Source organism: Perna viridis, chromosome 6, assembly GCF_037379345.1.
Source record: "Perna viridis isolate PV_CMFRI_1.1 ecotype Kerala chromosome 6, ASM3737934v1, whole genome shotgun sequence".
Lineage (NCBI taxonomy): Eukaryota > Metazoa > Mollusca > Bivalvia > Mytilida > Mytilidae > Perna > Perna viridis.
The window spans coordinates 15,883,622-15,905,127 of NC_142450.1; the positions used below are offsets into that span (position 1 = coordinate 15,883,622).

The following is a 21,506-nucleotide window of genomic DNA, read 5'->3' on the forward strand; positions in this document are numbered from 1 at the left end:
GTAATAAATAACTCTTTCAAATACATCCCAGAGTTAATTATTTATTGTACCATCAAAACACAACTAATAAATAAAATTGCTTACTGTCAACAACACTATATATTTGTTTTATTTTCTAGTGATTGTTTATTGTATTCATAAAATTGTTGGAATGCTTTGAGTTTGAAAAAGATACATCTTGTATTGCAAATCAACCAATAAACATGTCAGATAAAGAATTCTCTTTATTACAGACACATGGTTGCCCTTCTATGATTATGTCCATCTGTCAACAGTATTTGATGTCAGCTTGGATCACTTGACACTCAGCCCTGGCATTATGTACAGAATAACATTGAAGCTGTGTGCCAAACATTTCTGTTTTCAGCCAATCAAAACTAATGGTGTCATGGTGATAGCCAATCCACCTATATCAGGGGAAATAACTGTTGACCATTTCAATATTACTGAAGGTGGTGGTACTGAAAAGGTAATGTCTGAGATTATGGATAAATGAGTGTCAAAAATGTAGTTTTTGCAGTCAAAGGTGCAAGTTTTAAAACATAAATAATGCAAAATTGCAAGAAGAAGGGAATTGTAATCAAAATTCTTTCATTTTAATGTATACAGATGGAAAGTGACAAAAAAAAACATTGGACAGATATGTTGTCGTTAAAAAATTCCGTCATTTTGTAAACATCTTCCTGTATAGTTGCTTTTTAGAACAATAGGTCAAAAGCCAAGGTCACCATTTCTTAAAATGATCTTTTTGAAGTAAGAAAAACAGACCCTAAGTATATCTTTAATTAATTTTTAGACATATATTATAGACATATTTTTAAGCTTTATTGCTGATAGCACATTAATATGTTCTTGATTTTTGTATCTTCAATAAAATTAAATACTAGTACACATACTAAAATACTATCTAACTTTAGTGAATCCTTTTCGTGAAACAATTAGGCAATCAATAATGAAGGAAAATGAATCATGAAATAATCTATTTCTTCATGAATACATGTTTAAGAATTCAAGGCCCAGTTTCATTAAATATCTCAAATTGAGAAATTCCTCAAATACTTCCTCAACTTTAATTTTGACTAATCAGATCAATTGCTACTCTAGATTTTAGAAAAAGACTCCAGTGACTTCAGGAAATTCTCAGTTTTAACCTTTAAAAGAACCAAGGCCTGATATAACATCTTTTTTTACTTCTTATTTTAGAACTGTTTTATGGTTAAGTAATGAGATCAATCTTGTTAATTATTTCAGCTGAAGGTCTCATTCACAAAATTCTATGACCCTGACATTGAGGACACAACAGAGAAATATGCCGCTGTAGACAGATATGAGTTTACCATCACTGATAACTCAGTACATGGAAAGCCTTACATCATGTGGACAAAACTGGTTAATTTTACTACCAATGGAGACCAGGTTTGTAAAGGAAGAGTAGCAAAAAAAACTTTTTCAAAAAATTTGTAACAAAATACATTACATAAAAAAGAGATGATCTATACATTGAATTAATTTCCAAACTTGGAATTGGATTAGTGATCTTCAGTCAAGATAAATATATGATTTGTAACTCACCATTCACATTTTCAATAATACATGTATATAGTTGGCCTTTTTTAACTGTTATTCTTTGTAAGAATCAGGCAGTGGGTGAAATCTTATTCAAAATGGTATCTGAAATGCAGAAAATGCATTCATTTCTTTTTAAAGTGTCTTTTAAGGTATAAATAAAATGAAGTGCATTGCAATTTCATTATTAAGGGGAGATAATTTACTTATCTCCTATTATTCTGTTGTAAATTTGAACTTGCATATCTGCATTCTCTGAGACTTATAAGACGCCCAAACTACCAATCATCTTCAAAAGACCATAAACAATAAGCCCACATTGTCAAATTTATGTGTTTTTTCTGAGCATGATTCATTATTTTTTTTCTGAGTATGATTCATTATTTTTCAATTTTGCCTGATTCTTACAGATTCAAGGACTTCTAAAACTTAAAATAGTCCTTTCTTTAACTCATCATATCATTTTCAAGTGAAGTGCAACTTTTCAAGGAATATATCTTACTTTTGACATGTATACACCATTATAGTTCATTATATAAACTTTATACCTGTGTCTTTTAAGCAACTCTTCACAATTCATATGTCTATTTAAGTGCTTGTAACTGAATTTAATAAACATTTTGTATATTTTTTTTCTTCATGAATATTCTTTTCTAAAAAAAGGGGGTTGGCATGTAATGTGCTTACACACAGCTCGTTAATATAAAAATAAATTTTGTGCTCAAGTATGTATTCATTGTAGATATCATTTAAGTATGATTTAACTGGAGAGATGGACTTTTCTCGATGTAAGAGAATTTCTGTGAGAGGATATAACTGGGTCAGTCAATATTCTACTGTGTCAACTGAGATAAAGGACTGTGATGCCTATAATCCTATACTTGTTACACCAAATATAGTAATTGATGCAGTGGGTGCTCCAAATGTTTTAGGTATGTAACCTGTTAAGGTTTTCATAAATTTAAAAATCCCTTTGCCCATTGAGTTGCACATTAATTCCTTTCTGTCAAAAATATTGGATAACTCGAACCCATTTCAAAGTCCCAGCAATACCTCCATTCATTATTTAAAACATGATATATATACAACACACAAGTGAAATGAAAGGCATCACAAGGTGCCTTGTAAAGAGAAGTACATGTGCATGTACAACAAATGTTGTCAATGCAGAAAACAATTGTTGACCAAACTACTTTCGGGTTTTACTAGACCTCAAGTAACTCCAACCTCAGAGAGTAATAACATTTTTGCCTGGTTCGTTCGACTTCAACTTAACGAGATTTGACTATCTTTATTCCATTCCATATTATGTTCATGTAAACACTCACTTATGAATATCATTATTGATTTTTACCTGCATTTGTACAATGTTGTACTTGCCTTCTATTTTAGAAAGCCTGGGTACTTCTCATAGTAATGCTAAAAAGGAAATCAGGATTTTTCAGTAAAATTTTCATTATCATGATATGATTATATTTCATGCACATGCATCGATTGTAGGGGACTTTTCAGTTTCTTACTGTTAGTGCAAAAAGGCCTCATGGATTTAATGTCATCAAATTTTCATCTTATCCTGAATTCAGATTTTTAATGTGACCAGGCCTACTTCTTTTATTTTTGATATCACCTGGCAGCCTGCTTACACCAAGTCATGTGTTATTTGATGGCATTAAAATGAGTAACGAATGTTGACAACATGCAATATGTCAAAACATTGTTTTATAGATAGCGTAGGTATGCCAATATACCTAGAACAAAATGCTTTATGGCTGGAACCAGACAAAGATTACACACCATACAAGAATCTCATATCTGCTGTGTGGCCAACGTTACGTCACAAAGATTATACCTATGCTGTTCTTGATGCTAAGGCCATTGATGTCACCACATACTATCGCCAAGTCAATCAGCTGAGTCTCAAGAATCCCTGTTCTCATCCAGATAATATTAAATGTGGTCATACAAGTATGTAGAACAAAAAACTACATGTACTAAGGTATACATGTTATTGTCAGGTTTGTAAATATTATCAACATTGTGGAGCAAATATTGCCAAATGTCCTGAAAATGTCTGACACAATGTACAACCTTAAAGCTTACTTGGTTTAAAAACTTTGGTTCCCTTGATTACTCTTTCAAACTTATTAACTCACCTGGCCGTAGGCCATGTGAGCTATTGCCATCACTTAGCGTCCTTCATCACTGTCGTCGTCATCGTTGTTAACAATTTCTTCAAACATCTTCTCCTCTGAAACTACTGAATAGATTTGCATGAAACTTATAATGACTGTTCCTTAGAGTATCCTGCACAAAATGACTATGGATTTTTGATCGGTGAAAAAACATAAAACACTAAAAATAGAACATAGGGGTCAGACAGCAGGTTTTTGCGTATATCTCAAAAAATGTTTAGCCAAATTCTGACACAGGTAAAAGTATTCAACATGATGAGATCTATCTGTGGTCAAATTTTGGTGAAAATCTGTTGACCCATGTTGGAGTTATTGCTTTTTTTTGGACGTTTTTTGCTGTTTTTGATGTTATTACTTTCAAAAATCTTCTTCTCAAAAACTACCTTACAGAATCCAATGAAAGTTGGTTTTTTTAATTTTTTGGTTATCCCTAACAAAATGACTGTTTGGATTTTTGATCTGTTAAAAAACATTGCTACCATTCCTAAAAATAGAACATAGTGGTTGTACAGTAGTTTTTTGCATATATCTCCAAAACCGTTAGATTTGGACAATATCTTTCAATTGTTGAAGCATCCTTATTATAAGGCCTACAAAAGTCTCTGAGGGATCAAAGTTGCAGACAATGCCATATAAGGGTTATTGCCCTTGAGAGGTGAAAAATGACTTTTTTTTAAGTTTTCAGCCTATATCTTTAAAACTATGATATATAAAATGAAACTTTCAATTGCTGAAATGATTCTTATTATAAGGCCTACTAAGTCTCCAGGGATCAAAATTGTCAAGACGACTCCATATAAGAGTTATTGCCCTTGAAATTTTAAAAATTATGTTTTTGCAGTTTTCAGTCAATATCTTGAAAACTATAATAGATAAAATGAAACTTTCGATTGATGAAATGATCCTCATGATAAGTCCTACCAAAGTCTTCATGGAGTCAAAATTGTCGGACAACTTCTTGTAAGAGTTATTGCCCTTGAAAGGCAAAAATTTAACCAGATGAGCGATTCGGGCTCCTGGGAGCCTCTTGTTTATTTTTTCAAACCAAAAATGTTATTTGATCAGGATCATTGAATAAAAAAAAATATGCAACTACATGTACTAGCATGTCTTTTTTTCAGGATGTCAGTTTTTTACCATCTTTAATTTTTTGTATAGTTTAAGAAGCCATGAAATATAATGCAAATCATATCAATAAACAATCTCATCTTAATGCTTCTTATTCCAGCCAATGGATTTGTAAATGTTGAGTTTACTGGTAATGAATTAGTACATGGCACTAGGTACACAGTTTGTGTGTATGCACCATTTAAAAAAGTACAACATACAACATGGGTTGAAGATTTAGATGAAGTAAGAGCCTGTAGTGACGGTATCGTGGTTGATTTCACTCCACCATCAGAAGGACGATTATGGATTGGGGACAACCCAGATGTCAGATATCAGGTAATTTCTTATCTATAAATGAGAGACATGATAAAAAATTCAAAGCTTTGGACGAAGAATTCATAACTTCCAGATACATGACTTTCAAATCCATGTAACTGAATAAAATATAACTAGAAGTAGAGGTGAGCAGCTACCTTTAAATGGTGGCAAACAAAGAGCAGGTCTATTTTTTTTAAAAGGGATGACATATTTTGTAGATGTGCTTGTACATGTACATGTATAATATCCCATTTTATGGTATTAATGGGGCGAATGGGGACATTTGGTTTATGAAATATTTAATTAGTACAAGTTCTCAATCGAACCACAAGTGAACATGGAAATTTTGTGTCCCTCTGGCTTGGCATTATGAATGCAACCCCTGGAAACCACTCGAAAAAATATTTGTTAAAATTTTGTAGGAATTAAAATTTGGGATGGAGTAAACTGGAAGTTCATACTTTTCAAGATGGTAGTGGTTTAATTTTGTCTTTATAGGAAGATACATATAAAGATAATCATTTTGATTATCTGTACATTTGTTTGTCTGTCTGTCAGTCTGTTTTATCTCAGACTTACGTGTTTTGAAGAACATTAACTTACTTCAAACCGTTTATCCGGAAATAAAAGACACTGTCAATCTGCATTTGAACCATATTTTAAGGATACATTCCTTCATTCAACCCTTTTGAATTGATCTTGCAAGGATATCATAAAAAATGCCAAAGCATGACCAGTGTTATCCAAGGATTTTTTGTTCAAGATAACCTCTTAAATGTGTTGATGAGTCAGTTTTTCTAATTTTTAATCAATTTTCACACTTCTTGACTGGTGTGAAAAAGTATTCTCATCTCTAGAGAGTTTTTAAGTTCTCAGGGGTTGACTGACCGAAATAGAATTTGTTGTTGTGTAATTGTATTGCATTGTCTATAAATAATCTCACTGGTCGAAAGCAACGTTGTTACGCTTCAAACTTTGGTCTCTAATAACAACTATTGACATCATAGATAGACGATAGCTAGAATTTCCATAAGTAAACAGATTCTGAATGATGACAATTTGTTTTGAAAAAAATTTAAAGAATCAGACTACAAGTTTAGCTCATTGATTATTAAATTTCTCGATAAATCAGTTTTCATAGTTTTAATATCTTGGTAAGCCTCGATATTAAAAGTATGAAAATTTATTTTTGTCAATGCGAGAAAAAGAAAGTTTGGTAAGGACCCCTTTTCACCTTATAATTTGTGCATTTTTAAAAATTTGATTAGAACTGAATTCTAGGTAGAAGTAGTATAGTAAAATGGTCACAAACACTGAATACAAGCTGTTTTTGATGAGATTTATGACGTTATTCCAGAAATAACAGTATGCATTTATGTAACTTTTATAAAAACCATAAACTTCTAATTTGTTTGCAAATTTTAAATGGTTTTTGAGAGGAATGGAAGTGGCCACATATTTGTTCATTCAAGATATTTTCACATAAGTTGTAACTGACAGTTATACACAAAATATATGAAGCATGAGAATGAACACACATGTGGCTGTTGTTAAAAGATGAAAAAAACTGCATAAATTCTGGTGCTTTTCAGCCTTTTTAACAGATATTCCCAATTTCAGCCAAGTTTGAAGGGTACATATAATCATATATGTTCAAATTATTACCATAAACCAATCAAATTAACTATAAAACATGTTAAAGAATTGGAGCAGCATCATGAAATTTTCCTCAGGTAGACTTTGATTTTGGGGTCAAATTTTTCCCTTACTGAACCAACTCCTTTCCATAATCAATTCGCCATCAATGTAGATTCTATATTAACACATACTTTGTCAAATATTTGTCTTGAAAATATTGTTTTCTTTACAGACCTCTTCTACTGATTTATTTGTGACTTGGGATGGATTCCATGATGTAGAGGAGTATAACACAGGACCACATGCTACTGGTGTAATGACATATAAACTGGGAATAGGTATGTGTAGAGGAGTATAACACAGGACCACATACTTCCAGTGTAATGAAATATATACTGGGAATAGGTACGTATAGAGGACTATAACACAGGATCACATACTTCTAGTGTAATGAAATATGTACAGGGAATAGGTATTTATAGAGGACTATAACACAGGACCACAAGCTTCTGGTGTAATGAAATATGTACTGGGAATAGGTACGTATAGAGGACTATAACACAGGACCATATGCTTCTGGTGTAATGAAATGTATACTGGGAATAGGTATGTTAAGAGGACTATAACACAAGCTTCTGGTATAATGAAATATGTACTGGGAATAGTTATGTATAAATTCTTAAAATAATGAAATATATACAGGAATAGGTACATGAAGAACCTTTTAATGACAAAATATTTGCTTGGAATAGGTACATGTATACAAAGAACCTTTAAATGACACATATACAGGAATAGGTACATAAAGAACCCATAAATCATGAAATATATATACTGATAAAAGGTATGTTTGTAACCAATATATGTCTGGTGTGTTTCATGAAATGGTTTGAGTTAATATTTGTATTATTGGCTCACCTGGCCAAAAGTGACCTTGTTGTGGACAAATTTTCAAAAATCTTCTCCTCTGGAACTGCTAGACTGACAGATTTTAAACTTGGTATGATTGGTTCCTAGGGTGTTCTGCACAAAATGATTGTTGGGATTTTTGATCCATGAAAAAACATGGCCGCTGTTACTAAAAATAGAACATAGGGGTCAGATGACAGTTTTTTGCAAATAACTCAAAAATCGTTGACTTAAGCAAATTTTGGCATGAATAATATTGTTCAGCATCATGAGACGGACCTATTCCAAAATTTTTAAAGTGATTCGTCAACTGATGTAGGCGTTACGGCCCCTGAAACAGTTTTTTTTTCGCATTTTTCGCATGTGCAACTTTGAAAATCTTCTCAAAAGTTGGCATATATGTTGCTAAGGGTATCCCACACAAAATGACTGTAAGGATTTTTGATCCATAAAAATAATTCAAAAATTGTTGCCTTTAGCAAAATTCTGGTTCAGGTCATGAAAATGCTATTAAAATCATTGCCTGCATTTGACAATTTAGTTGATTCTAATTTAGCCTGTCTCATTCCTCAAATTTTTTCAAATAAACAAATGGTTAACAAGGTGAGCGATTCAGACTCTCTTGAGCCTCTTATGTATATCTTAAAATAAAGTTGAAAAATGATTGATAATAATTTTAAATGCAAAATTAAGAGTTATTCTCATTATTATTTGTAAACTTCTTTTTGATTAAGAGCTGCCTGTTTAATCCTTAAAAATGTTTCTGATTTCAGGAACCACCCCAGGTGGGAATGATGTGCATGCCTTTGAAGATGTTGGTGTGGTACAGCACAAAGCTCTACATAATCTGAATCTTCAGAATGGATACCAGTACTACGCTACACTGAAAGGTATGGATATATCATAGGTTTTATGTGAAGTGTGGACATCAGAATGGATACCAGTACTACACTACATTTAAAGGCATGGATATATCATAGGTTTTTTGTGAAGTGTGGACATCAGAATGGATACCAGTACTATGATACACTTAAAGGTATGGTTATATCATAGGTTTTATGTGAAGTGTGATCATCAGAATGGATATCTGAGTACTACTCGACACTTAAAGGTATGGATATATCATAGGTTTTATGTGAAGTGTGGACATCAGAATGGATACCGGAGTACTACTCGACACTTAAAGGTATGGTTATATCATAGGTTTTATGTGAAGTGTGGACATCAGAATGGATACCAGTACTATGCTACTCTTTAAGGTATAGATATATCATAGGTTTTATGGGAGTTGAGGTCAGTAAGGTTAACTAAAAAGGAAAAAGAAAGGGGTGTTGTTAGATCATATATGCAGTCCCTGAATTTAATCATTATTGAATTTAAATTTGATTAAAGTGATTTCCTCCTAGGATTGCATTTGATGTTAATTGTGATATCTGCTAGATTGTCAGATGTTTTTTTTTCTAATTTCAGCCATTGATTTTGCCAACAGAGAAAGGCAAGCTGTGTCAGAGCCTATAACTGTGGACTATACATCCCCAGATAGATCTAATAAACCTATAACTCTGGACAATGCTCATATAACATCTACCACTGAAGTCAGTCCATGGTATGTATACAGTCCCAGATAGATCTGATAGACCTATAACTCTGAACAATGCTCATATAACATCTACCACTGAAGTCAGTCCATGGTATGTATACAGCTTTAGATAGATCTGATAAACCTTTAACTCTGGACAATGCTCTACATCTATCACTGAAGTCAGTCCATGGTATGTATACAGCACCAGATAGATCTAATAAACCTATCACTCTGGACAATATTTGTATACACTCCTTGAAACGATCACATTTTCCATTTTAGCGTTCATGCATCGTTATTGTGCACTCGCACATAATTTTTCCTTTGTTTAAACACGCAATAAATGCATGATAGAAGCGTTTGTGTAAAGGTACATTAGGAGCATTTGTGTAAACTCATGATGGGAGCATTTGTTTAAAGGCACGATAGAAGTGTTTGTTTACTTTTGTACATTTCCTTTATTCATATGTTATTTTTAGATATATTTTTTGTATTTTCATTAATTCTATTTTCTATTTTTTCTTTCTTTCTTATTTGTTATTTATTATTTTTCTTCATTCAATTATCATGCATTTAAATGCAAGCAATGAGAATTCATGTATCATGTGTTGAAATGTAGGCTACATGTAAGAGCATTTGTTTATCATGTGTTAAAATGCTTGTTGGGAGTGTTTCTTTATCGTGCATTTAAATGCACAAGTGGAGCATTCATTAAAACACACAATAGAAGCATTCATTTATTGTGTGTTTGTTGAGCATTTATCGTGTATCATGCATGCTGGAAACTTAAATGTCTCAAGGAGTGTAACATCCATCACTGAAGTCGGCCCACGGTATGTATTTCAGTTATGGCTACCCACTACTTTCTTTGAGAAATTTAGTGGAAGTTGTGCCCCTTTGAATGGAAAAAAGATCAGAAATGTTATTCTAAATCATTTTGTCAACCTAACTCTGCAGATTGTTTTATAACTCCATTACTTTTGTTCATTCTCATTATGTATTACCTTTTTTTCCAATGTGATTCCTACTTATTGAATAAAAAGATGGAGTAAGAATGGAATTTAATATTAAAAACTCATAGGGGAACGAGTTTACATTCAAAAGTGAGAGGTTCTTGATATTTCCAAGTTTCAAATCAATGTTTCTACATGAGGAAAACCAAAAGTCTAAAGTGAAGTGTCAATGATAGTTGTTATAGGCCGAGACCCTGGGTAAATGAAATATCAAAGGGTCTTTGTCAGAATTTAAGGTCCCAGACATGACCCAAAATTCTTGGTTAGGATTAGTTTCTGACAGTTGTATATGGATATAGCTTTGTAAAACAAACGACTGTGAAAGTACTTTAATTCATGTATACTAATTTTCTTGGATTAGGGAAGAGTAATCAAGGGAACCAAGGTTATAGAGGTAATCAAAAGAATGCAATCCAGGGACAAAGACCAGACATGGAAAACAGACATACACAACAAAGAACACAAAGCAACCAAAATCATACACACAAAGTAACAAAAGAAAATGAGCAACTCAGACTCCACTAAAAACTGGGAGCATGGACCAGGTGCACAGGTAGGGTAAGTGTCCTCTGCTTTTCTAGAAACACTCACCGAGTTGCTCATAAAAAGTCAAGTTAAGAAACGCATGTTTTTGGTTTAGGTTTTCAATAATCCAGTACAGAAATCTCCTTTTTGTTGGGAATCAAATTTCATAGTTTGAACTACCCATGAAAACCATGAAAAATTCAAGTACCCCAAGAATAATAGTACTTTCACAGTAATCTATCCATTGATAAAAATCAGCTTGTGTACACAAGAGGTTATTTTGAAAGAGTAACTGGTGTCTGAGGTGTATAAACAATATAGCATAAGTGCTTAGAGTTCTTAAGGAGGTCTCATAAGGATTTTAGAATTTGTGTGAAACAAAAAAATTGTTGTGTATCTACACTGAAAAAGTTTTTGTATGACTTAATTTTATATCACCACTCAAGAAGTGAGTGGTTTATTGGAAGAATTGTCTGTCTTTCCTTCTATTAGTCATTACTTCTGTTTGTTTGTTTGTCAATTTTTTTTTTCAGGTCCCAATTAATCAATAGATTTTAAATTTAGTGTCTGTGGTTTTATATTGATAAGGCATTTGTTGTGTGTGATTCTGGTTACTGTCCTGAGTGTCAAAGTCCTGTTTTATGGGAGTTTAATTATATGGAATGGTAGAGAAAAGTTTTGTCACAAAAATCTTTGCTGCCAATAAAGGAATTGGTTTCAAATGTGATATCTGGCTTTATATAGATGGACATACAGTCTTCCTATATGGGTTGGGATATACCCAGCACAACAATATTTGAAACTACATTTTGTTCCTTATTTCAGTTGGAAGGGTGTGTTTACAGATCTACAGAGTGGAATAGACTATTACATGTGGTCTGTAGGGTCAGAGCCGGGCTATACCGATATGATGTCGTATATTAAAGTAGTGGATAACGAATGTGGAATCACAGATGAAAACAATCCACTTGATCTGAAGGATGGGCATTATTACTACATTAATGTTAGGGTAGGTCTAACATTTCAGGCACATAAAACTTGAATTTTTTTTACTATATTATATTTATCTGAAAGTACCAGTAGCTTATATTATTCTTGTAAGCAGCAAGGTTAGAAGCTGTTTAAGAAAAAAAATGACAACATGTATTAATGAGATTAAAAAAAAACATGTATAGTGTATACCTGTAGAGATTTTGTCTCAAAACAAAACTTAAAAAAAACTCCAAGAAAACTGAGGGTGCATTCATGTGAAATGTCAATTTTTTATATGCCAAAAAGGAAGTAATCATGAAAAGATATCAAAGCAATATCCTTGGGAAATTAACAGGAGTTTAAAAACGTGTTTTTGCCTTTTCTCTACATAACCATAAAAACCTGCTGTACCCATTTTTTTATTTCATTTTTCAGAAATTTTTTTTTCATTAATGAAACAAAAAACATTAAACAACAATATGGGTTGTTTTAAATCCAAATTTGGGATTCTGAATCATGAAATACATATATTGTTTTGAAGCAAGGAAAACACCTGAACATTGTAGATAGCCCCCAAAATCAATCTTAGTCTTTACTTTGCGGTATACAACATTCTGTTACAATATTATAGAGATCCATGTTCATATATAAGTTTTAGTTATGAGTTATGTATTCTACATGTTCCCTGAAATGTTTGCTTTTATAGGTTTCACAACTTACCGACCCACAGTGAACATCAATTCAGTGTTGCAAGTTCAAACAAACATTATTTTATTAGTTTAAACCTTACTTGTCTTTAATGAAACAATTCCCTTGCAGGCATTCAATAAAGCAGGGTTATCTGCTCTTGCTACATCCTGGGCCTTCAGGGTAGATTCTACACCACCTACAGCAGGTCATGTATACGATGGAGAACGAAGTCAGTTGACAGGAAATGAAAAGGACATTGATTTCCAAACTGAGACCAAAGTTTTACATTCGTACTGGGAGGGATTCCATGATTCTCATTCTACTATTAGAGAGTATTACATTTCTATTGGAACATGTCATCAGTGTGAAGACATCCTTCCTGAACAGGCTATTGGTATTTCTAATGGTGGGTATATTTCTGCACAATAAAACTATGACTTCCTCATTTTGGATTGAATATCATAAAGGCATCTACCAATTTTCACACATCCTTTTCCACAGGATACCATTATGCCCCTTTTGTAACTTGTTTTGTTTTTCATCTGAATGACTTGCTTTCATTGCAAACCTTTTTGTTTTTCCATCAGAATGACTTTTCGGATTTCCTTTTGCAAAATATTGACATTGTAAATAGTTGACTAAGGGGATCAACTGAATTTAAAATGTATATTTTTGTCCTCTGTGACACATCGCTAGCGGACATAGAAATGCCAAGCGTCCATCCATACATCCATGTTTTTCACACTTTTTTTGTAATGCTCCTACCAAATAAGTTTTTGGTATATAGTTTGTTATGTAGATTTACAGATTAATTTCGGCTTTAGTTATGGTTAAATGATTTTTACTGAAGTTACGGCCCTTGGACTTAGTAAATTTCAATGAATTTACAGTTTTTCCGCACTTTTTTTTCAGTAATGCTTTTACCAATTGATTTTATCTTTTGTATGTTGTCTTACTATGAGAAGTTACAGATTAAGTTTGACTTTGGTTATGGTTAAATGATTTTTACAGAAATTACGACCCTTGGACTTAGAAAATTTCACTGAACTTAATGTTTTCCACACTTTTTTTGTAACGCTTTTATCAATTGATTTTATCTTTTGTATGTAGTCTTACTATGAGAAATTACAAATTAAATTATGGTTGAATGATTTTTATGGAAGTTACGGCCCTCGGACCTATTCCGCACTTTTTTTGTAATGCTTTTACCAATAGGTTTAATCTTTTGTATGTAGTCTTACTATGAGAAGTTACAGATTAAGGTGGACTTTGGTTACGGTTGGATGATTTTTTTAAAACTTTTTTTTATGTGGGGGACTTTGGAACGCTGTTCTTTTTTTTCTCAGATGAAAAAAATTAAAATCAAAATTAATGCTTCATTTAGAAAATTTAAAATAAATTCTTGATAAAAATTAATAACTATACAATATGTCAGTTCTTACATTTATTTTGTCAAGTTTAAAGAAAGATTCTTATGATGAATGTCTAATTTTCCAGATTTTATTTTAATGCTCTGCATGTCAAAATAAAGATACATGTACTTCTTTCATAATAAGTACTATGTCTATAATATAAGGTAAAAATTCTTTTTCATGTACATTTTTTTGTGAGTGAATTATTTTTTAGTGGTTCATGCTAAAAACCTTAATATGACATTACAATGTATTTTTTACATTTGTTTTACTTCAATTAAAGTTATGTCAAATAAAACAATATTCTTAAGAAAATTAACTTTTTTGTACCAGAATTATATTGATTTCAGATTTTACCCTAGAAAACATCCACCTTGGTCCGGGCCTGAGGTATTATACCACAGTGACAGCCTGTAACACTGCTGATATGTGTACCACTGTGACCTCTGATGGAGTCATTATTGATAACAGTACTCCAACAGCTGGCTTTGTACAGGATGGAACTGGTTTCTATGACACAGAGTACCAGTCTATGAGGTAAACAGTATACAGCTTAAATGATAAGAGATCCTCATTTGTTTTTATGTCATTTGATATTGTTTCATATAAAAATACTAAACTTAAAACAAAGTAATGTCCTAGTGTTTTGCTTTGCTTTTTGATTAAGCATTTCAGTCCAACTAAACTGTTCATTGAAATTCAAATATTTGAATAAAGCTTTTTAGGGTTTGAAATCTTAATTAATTTTTTTTCCTTTAACAAAAGTTCCAAGGAGGGTAATATACTGGTGTAGTGGTTAGTGTGCAGGGCTTAAAGTGACAACAGACTGTAGGTCAGGAGAGATATTAGGTGTGACCTGCCGTAACTTAAGGGTTTCACTGATTCTCCTACATGAAACTTTTTCCTCCCTAACCAAACTGGCTGTCTTGAAAATTGTTAGGAAAAACTTCATGTTCTACTTTCCTTCTTTGGTTTGTTTAAGGCCAGGATATTGTTAAAATTTCCAAATGATTAGTATTTAGACTTGAGAAGGTCAAATAAATACAGAACAAAGGCAGGGTTGAAGTCAAGTCAGAAAATGTCACAGTGAGCATTATAAGGCGAGATGTAATTTTCTCTCGAGATTTTCAAATGGGACATTCTTTTGTTTGTACCTGTGTCGTTAGTCAGTTTCATTGCACTTCATAATTTGCAAATGCTGATATTTTTTAGTATTGGGGCAGTATCCAGAGATAGAAAATATTATGCAGTATGAAGAATGGAAAAATAGATGAAGTTGTTGATAAAACTTGCAGGTTACTCATTTACTGGTAAAAAGTAGACATAAAATCATGTTATAACAGTTGACATGTTGTATTATGTTTTCATCAAGATCTTCATAAAGAGTTTCCAAGGATGACAATATACATGTATGATTACTATTTTTCCCAAAATGTTATTAACAATTTGCGTTTTTTTTAAGGAATTACATATCAGCCAAGTGGAGAAGTTTTGATGACCCTCAGTCAGGTTTAGCAAAGTATGAATGGAGAGTTGGTACCAAACCGGGAAAGGAGGATATTATCTCCCCTGTAGAACTTCATCTCACACAGGTGGCAGCACTGTTGAACTCCACCCACAAACTTGTCAACCTGCCAGTCAACCAGAGAATTTATGTGACAGTAAGAGCTTTCAACAAAGCAGGTATGCAGATTATTTCCAAAAAGATGATTAGTTTCTTTACATGTACTAGTAGAATTTAATTCTCAACTGGCCTTACATGTAATACAAATCATCTATTGATAATGCTTTACTCAGTTTAAAAACTGAACCTGTATACTTATTTCTTATCTACTTAGAACAGGCAACAGAACACTAATCTACTCTCACCCTTTGTTACGTATACCAATAACCATATGTATATATTTATTGCAGGTCTGTGGTCAGAATCCTCCTCCAATGGTTTCCTGGTAGATGACTCCGCCCCTATTATAACCACACGCCCTACATTCTCAGAAGACTTTGGTATAAATGGATTGACACAGATCTATAAGACTTCAATGAAAGTTGAATGGGAGGTTAAAGATGAACAGTCTTATATCAAGAGACAGTATCTATCTATCAGTTCTCATGTTGGAGGGGAGTTCATGCTGTCTTCTCAGTTGGTAAGCTGATCATATTAAATTGACAATATTTGGTATTGAGAATTAGTGTTTTAGATAATATATTGACATTGTGATCCTAAACTGTAAATATTTCATAGTTTTTTCGGTATTTTGATTGTTGATTTGGCAAACCATGAAATTTGGTTGCAAACAAAAAGAAAATTTTACACACCGTTTGTATGATGGAGTTGTCAAACACATGAATTTAAGAATCTACAAACTGAAGTATTACTGTGTTTCCTGAAATTTCCCTGATGTTGTATTTTTCAAGGATTTCTCCTGTTTTGCATCATCAGGAATCCTAGTTCTGATTTGACACAAAATATAAGGAGCATGACCTTTGTTCACTGGTAATGTAAGCAACTCTATTTTTCAAAAAAAAAAATGTTGGCAACTTCTAACTTAAAAAAAGGATACATGTGTTGAAGTGATACTGTGCTGTATATTTTATTAATCTTAGTTCTCCCTCCTCAGATGAATGGTATAGCCAGATCCTACGTATTTACTGGACTAAATCTACATGATGGAGTTACTTACTATGTTACACTGATATCCTGTAACAGTGCAGATATCTGTGCCATGAGTTCCTCTCAAGGAATGTTTGTTGACAGTTCTCCACCATCTAGAGGTAGAACTTTTACAAGCCTTATGAAAGGATATTTAACTTTCTTGATAGCATTGTTACTAGTGAAATAATAATATTTTTTGTCTTTTAGATATATATTTCTGTATATTAGTTTTGACTCATTGGTATTTACTTTATTAATCCAATAAAAACAGAAAAGCACCTCTGTCATCATTATTTGTCCATGAACAAACAAAACCATTATACCAATTATGGGGAGTAATTTAACAGTCAGAAATGCTTCCTTCCCTCATTAAATAGCCTTATAAGCAAGAAAATAATTTTGAATTGCATGAGTAAACAAAGGTTATGTCTCCATTCAGGGATGTTTGCTATCAGTACTGACCATGCATCAGATCCTGACCTTGATCGACATGAACATGGATGGATGACGTATGGTATTAATGCTGTATATCTGGCCTGGCTTGGCTTCAGTGATATACACTCTCAAATAGACCATTATATGGTTACTGTTGGGTCCACATACATGGCAAAGGATTTAACTAAGGTTAGTTATCAATGAAAATATACGTGCTTTTTTGTGACCTAATTGCACCTGTTACATGTATTGGTATTAAATTTTATTTTCAAATTTCTTAAAAATCAAACAGACTGTATTAATTTTTGCAGTTGTTAATTTTTTGCGGATTCTGTAAAGTGAATGTATTTGTTGATATCTATATTGGCTGCTTAAAAAATGATTAGTGTCATATATTTTTTCATCCTTTCAGTCCAACCCAAAAATATTGAAAATTAGTACCCAGCAAAAAAATAATTCTTTTACAGTACTAGTAATTATTTACTGGATAAACTTACTAAACAGATATGAAGGTATACTGTAAAAGTATTCATTTATGTGGTGTACTTATTTTTACAGTGGACAGAAAAGTGTAATAAATAGTACCATAAAAGTAGTACAAATGTGTTTAACACAACATAATAGCACTCATGCTTTTTTGAAACCATGTAATTGATGCCTGCAAATGTATTCACTGAACAGAACTCACAGATATGTTTACTTGACAGAATCTGCAAAAAATTAAACACTTACAGTTGACTGATTTCTGAAATAACAAATAATGTTTGTAAATTGCTTTAATTTTTTTTTTAGGACCATACAGTACAGTACATACACAAAGATACTGACACAGATCACGGAGATGAAGGGAAGGTCCAGTTGTATGAAATAAAAACAGAAACACTTACTAATTATGATGTAGTGTTTATAACTATCTGGGCTGTCAATAAGGTTTAGTTGACTAATTATTATCTCTCAGTCTTTTCAACAATGCCTTCATTATATAAATCTGTCTTTCCCTCATAGGCTTCATATTTCGAAGACAAGTTTTACAATTATTTGGCCAGTTAATGATTCATTAGGGGATATTAATGACTAAGTAATAACTTTTAAATGGAATGATCATTTACAAAGTATAGACTATGATAATGTCTGATCAATGACAAGTGAAGACTATGTAATTTTTGATCAATGACAAGTTTAGTGTATGTAATGTATTATCAATGACAAGTTAATACTATGTAATGTCTGACAATGACAAGTAAGTCTATGTAATGTCTTATCATTGACAAGGAAACACTATGTAATATCTGATCAATGACAAGTTAAGACTCAATAATGTCTTATTAATGACAAGGACAGATAATGTAATGTCTAATCAATGTCTGATCAATGACAAAGTAATAAATATTTGATGACTGAACAATGACAAAGCAATGATTAATTAGTGGTTGTAACAACAAAGTAATGCCTTCATTTTTATTTGAATTATGACTAGGCAGTGGTTATTTGGTGGCTGGTCATTTACAGAGTAATGGCAATTTGTAACTGGATTTTGATATAGCAATGACTTCTGTTTTGTGATAAAATAATGATCAGTTGGTGGTCAATAAATAATGATTTGTGTCTTAACCAAAGCCAAAATAAATCTTAAAAGATCTAAACCAGACTTACATATATTGTATCAGTTTAGAATGCAAAGATCACTTGATTAGACCACACATGTTCCTAAAGTAAACAAATTCTTCAGCCTTACAAACATTCAACATAGATATATTGTACTATATAAAGAGGTGTACTGGTTCAATGATTACGATGCTGTGTTTCAGCAACTTCAAGGCTGTGGAAAGGGGAAATTCAGCAGTTTTAACATTTTCAGGTTGGCCTACGAAGTGAGATGATCCACTCAGCCTTCACCAAAACACCACCAACGACTCTAGATCTGGTCAGAAGATGTGATGCGTTGTCATGTGAAGGTCACTGTGTCTGTGCTCCACAGGATAAAAAATGTCCCTATCAACCCAGTCTGGGCAGCTGTGTGGATGTGTCTGCAAGTTAGTAGAAGTTTTGCCTTTTAGCTTACCAATTTATCCATCTATATATATATATACATATTTTACTATTTAATTTTATTTTATAAAATTTATAAATTTGTGTTTGTATAATGTATATAGTGCTGTCCTCATCCGTAACATCATCAACTTCTTCCACAATCACTTTTTTCATGCAATAACTTGAGTGTTGTTCAGTTGATCTTTATAAAGTTTTATAACAAGGGTGTCAGTAACTAAAGTGATGTTGGTTTTATTTTGGAGGTTATGACTCCAACTATTTTAAAATAAGGTGCCCAAGACAGGTATTTCATATAATTTAAATAGTGTGGATGTTTATAATATTGGTCCACAATATTATATGCCTGAATGGTCAGACTGGGATTAGATTTGGTGGTTAAGACCGGAACATTTTAGAAATTAGGGGCCAAAAAGAATGGCCAGAAACAGACAAGATGATAACTTGGCTATTAACGAATGGACTGCTTTGAAATTGTATTACAAGGTGCCATTACACCAAATGAAGACTTGGATTGACCTGTATCAAATTTGAATGGTGAATCCATACTTGCCCCAACTGTTCAGAGTTCAACTTTTGTGGTTATACAAAGCTGCACCCAGCAGAGCATTTTATTTAAAGCATAAAAAATATGATAACTGATACCGTAGAACTGATAATGAAACCATAGTATTAAAAAATGGAATAAAAAATCATGGATAAACAGCAAAAAACAAAAATGCGTTTAGAAGGCATGCTATAGCTATATATATATAGGATGAAAGGTAAAAACAAAATGTAAAAAATAAAATATGTTTGTAGATATTTTCTCAAGCACACAGTACTCCTTGCTACATATAGTTGATACCAATGGATACTACACCAGTGATCAGGCTGTGACTGCATCAGATAATGTACTCAGAGCTGTCTGGCTGATATCACAACAAAATCCTTCCAAACCAAAGTGGTAAGCTACTGTACCTGAACCCATTCATGCTACTATAATTAATATCGGTCATCTATTGTCTATCAATCATGGATTAGCCACACTGATTTATGAAAGTGATGATCTCTTCCATTTTTCACCACTGATGAACACTGATTGGCTCATATATTTTAAGGAATGGTTAATTTTGTTTTTCCATTTCACCCAAATTATACAGAATAAAATAGATGTAGTCATGAATTTGATTACTTCGATTTTATATTTGCTTTTTTTTAAAAACGAAATACAAGTGGGCAATATTTTAACATGAAAATGATGCCGTTAATACTGTTAAACTTCCTTTTTTCTGAACTATTGGAGCATTGTTTGACAGACAGAGTTATGTCCCTTCATTTTTATTCAAATTTAGGTTTGCAGACTTGTTTTAGATATCTGATTTGTTGTCCGGTGAAAATAAGTTGCCTTCAGTTTTAATTTTGTTTTGATCATATAATTTAAGACAGAGTTGTAGGCTTTGAACGTTTTAATTTCTGTCAATATGAGAATAATGTCTAGTGAAGTTCAGTTCAGTCGGAACACTTATTTTACATTTTTAATGTATGTAGGTATGAATGGAGTGCAGGTTATGCCAACAAGTCTTCACCACAAGGAATATTTGATCCAGCTGAAGAGAAGGTATGGAGGGATGCAGGGCAACTGACTGAAGCTGTGTTTACTGTACCTAAAGGTAAAAAATGCAAATACCAGATTTTTTTTATGAAATGTTTGATACAGGTGTGGATCCACAAATTTTTAATAAAAAAGATTTTCAGGATATCCTAAGTAACATACAAAAAAAAAAACTTCATTTTCCAAAAACATTACAATTCTGACCCCGTACAACACTTCTGGTTCTGCTATTGTGAAGGATGAATTTAAAAAAAAAAATGTATTATTCTGTGCAAATGAAGTTTTCGGGGTACATAGATCTCTACCTTTTGTCTGTCTGTCTGTCCACATTTCTTGTTAGTGCACTAAAAACCACTAAAGGGTTTGTAGGAATGACATCATATATTCGTATGTAGACGAAATGAAGGAATATGATTATTATTGGAGGACTTCGAATAGAAATAAGTGACCTAAAAGGTTTTTACTTATAACAGTTAAATCCATTTGCAGGAGGTATTCTCTTTGTTAGCTTACTCACAGTATTTCTAATTTTCCTTTTAATTTGAAAAATACTGTGAATATTTTTAGGTTACATTATATATTGTTTCTTTCTTAAAGATCAAATTGATCCATTTAAATGTTATACTTTTACTACAGTTTGAGGGATTACGGTTCAGAGTGAAAATACATCAACAAATTAGTGTAATGTCGTGATAATTTCTTTTTTCCCATTGTAAGAGTTATCAAGGGAAACAAGATTCAGCAAAAATCAAAATGATGTAATACACAGACAAAGACCAGACATGGAAAACAGACACAAACAACAAAGAACATGAAATAACCAAAATAATACATAATGTAATAATTGT

General features: G+C 32.3%; 1 protein-coding gene across 2 annotated transcripts in view; it reads left to right on the forward strand.

Annotated features, from left to right (window-relative positions):
• LOC148613841 (uncharacterized) overlaps positions 1–21,506 on the forward strand; it is a 78,799-nt gene that overhangs the window by 43,681 nt on the left and 13,612 nt on the right. For both annotated transcript variants that reach the window (XM_088587476.1, XM_088587477.1), the window contains exons 26-44: positions 234–469; positions 1,252–1,416; positions 2,309–2,498; positions 3,292–3,531; positions 4,987–5,204; positions 7,057–7,162; positions 8,507–8,623; positions 9,204–9,339; positions 11,679–11,862; positions 12,645–12,921; positions 14,278–14,464; positions 15,390–15,610; positions 15,842–16,071; positions 16,546–16,699; positions 17,020–17,204; positions 17,808–17,945; positions 18,874–19,048; positions 19,866–20,010; positions 20,595–20,716. In XM_088587476.1, coding sequence (XP_088443602.1) covers positions 234–469; positions 1,252–1,416; positions 2,309–2,498; positions 3,292–3,531; positions 4,987–5,204; positions 7,057–7,162; positions 8,507–8,623; positions 9,204–9,339; positions 11,679–11,862; positions 12,645–12,921; positions 14,278–14,464; positions 15,390–15,610; positions 15,842–16,071; positions 16,546–16,699; positions 17,020–17,204; positions 17,808–17,945; positions 18,874–19,048; positions 19,866–20,010; positions 20,595–20,716 — 3,426 coding nt within the window. The remainder of the gene's footprint in view (positions 1–233; positions 470–1,251; positions 1,417–2,308; positions 2,499–3,291; positions 3,532–4,986; positions 5,205–7,056; positions 7,163–8,506; positions 8,624–9,203; positions 9,340–11,678; positions 11,863–12,644; positions 12,922–14,277; positions 14,465–15,389; positions 15,611–15,841; positions 16,072–16,545; positions 16,700–17,019; positions 17,205–17,807; positions 17,946–18,873; positions 19,049–19,865; positions 20,011–20,594; positions 20,717–21,506) is intronic.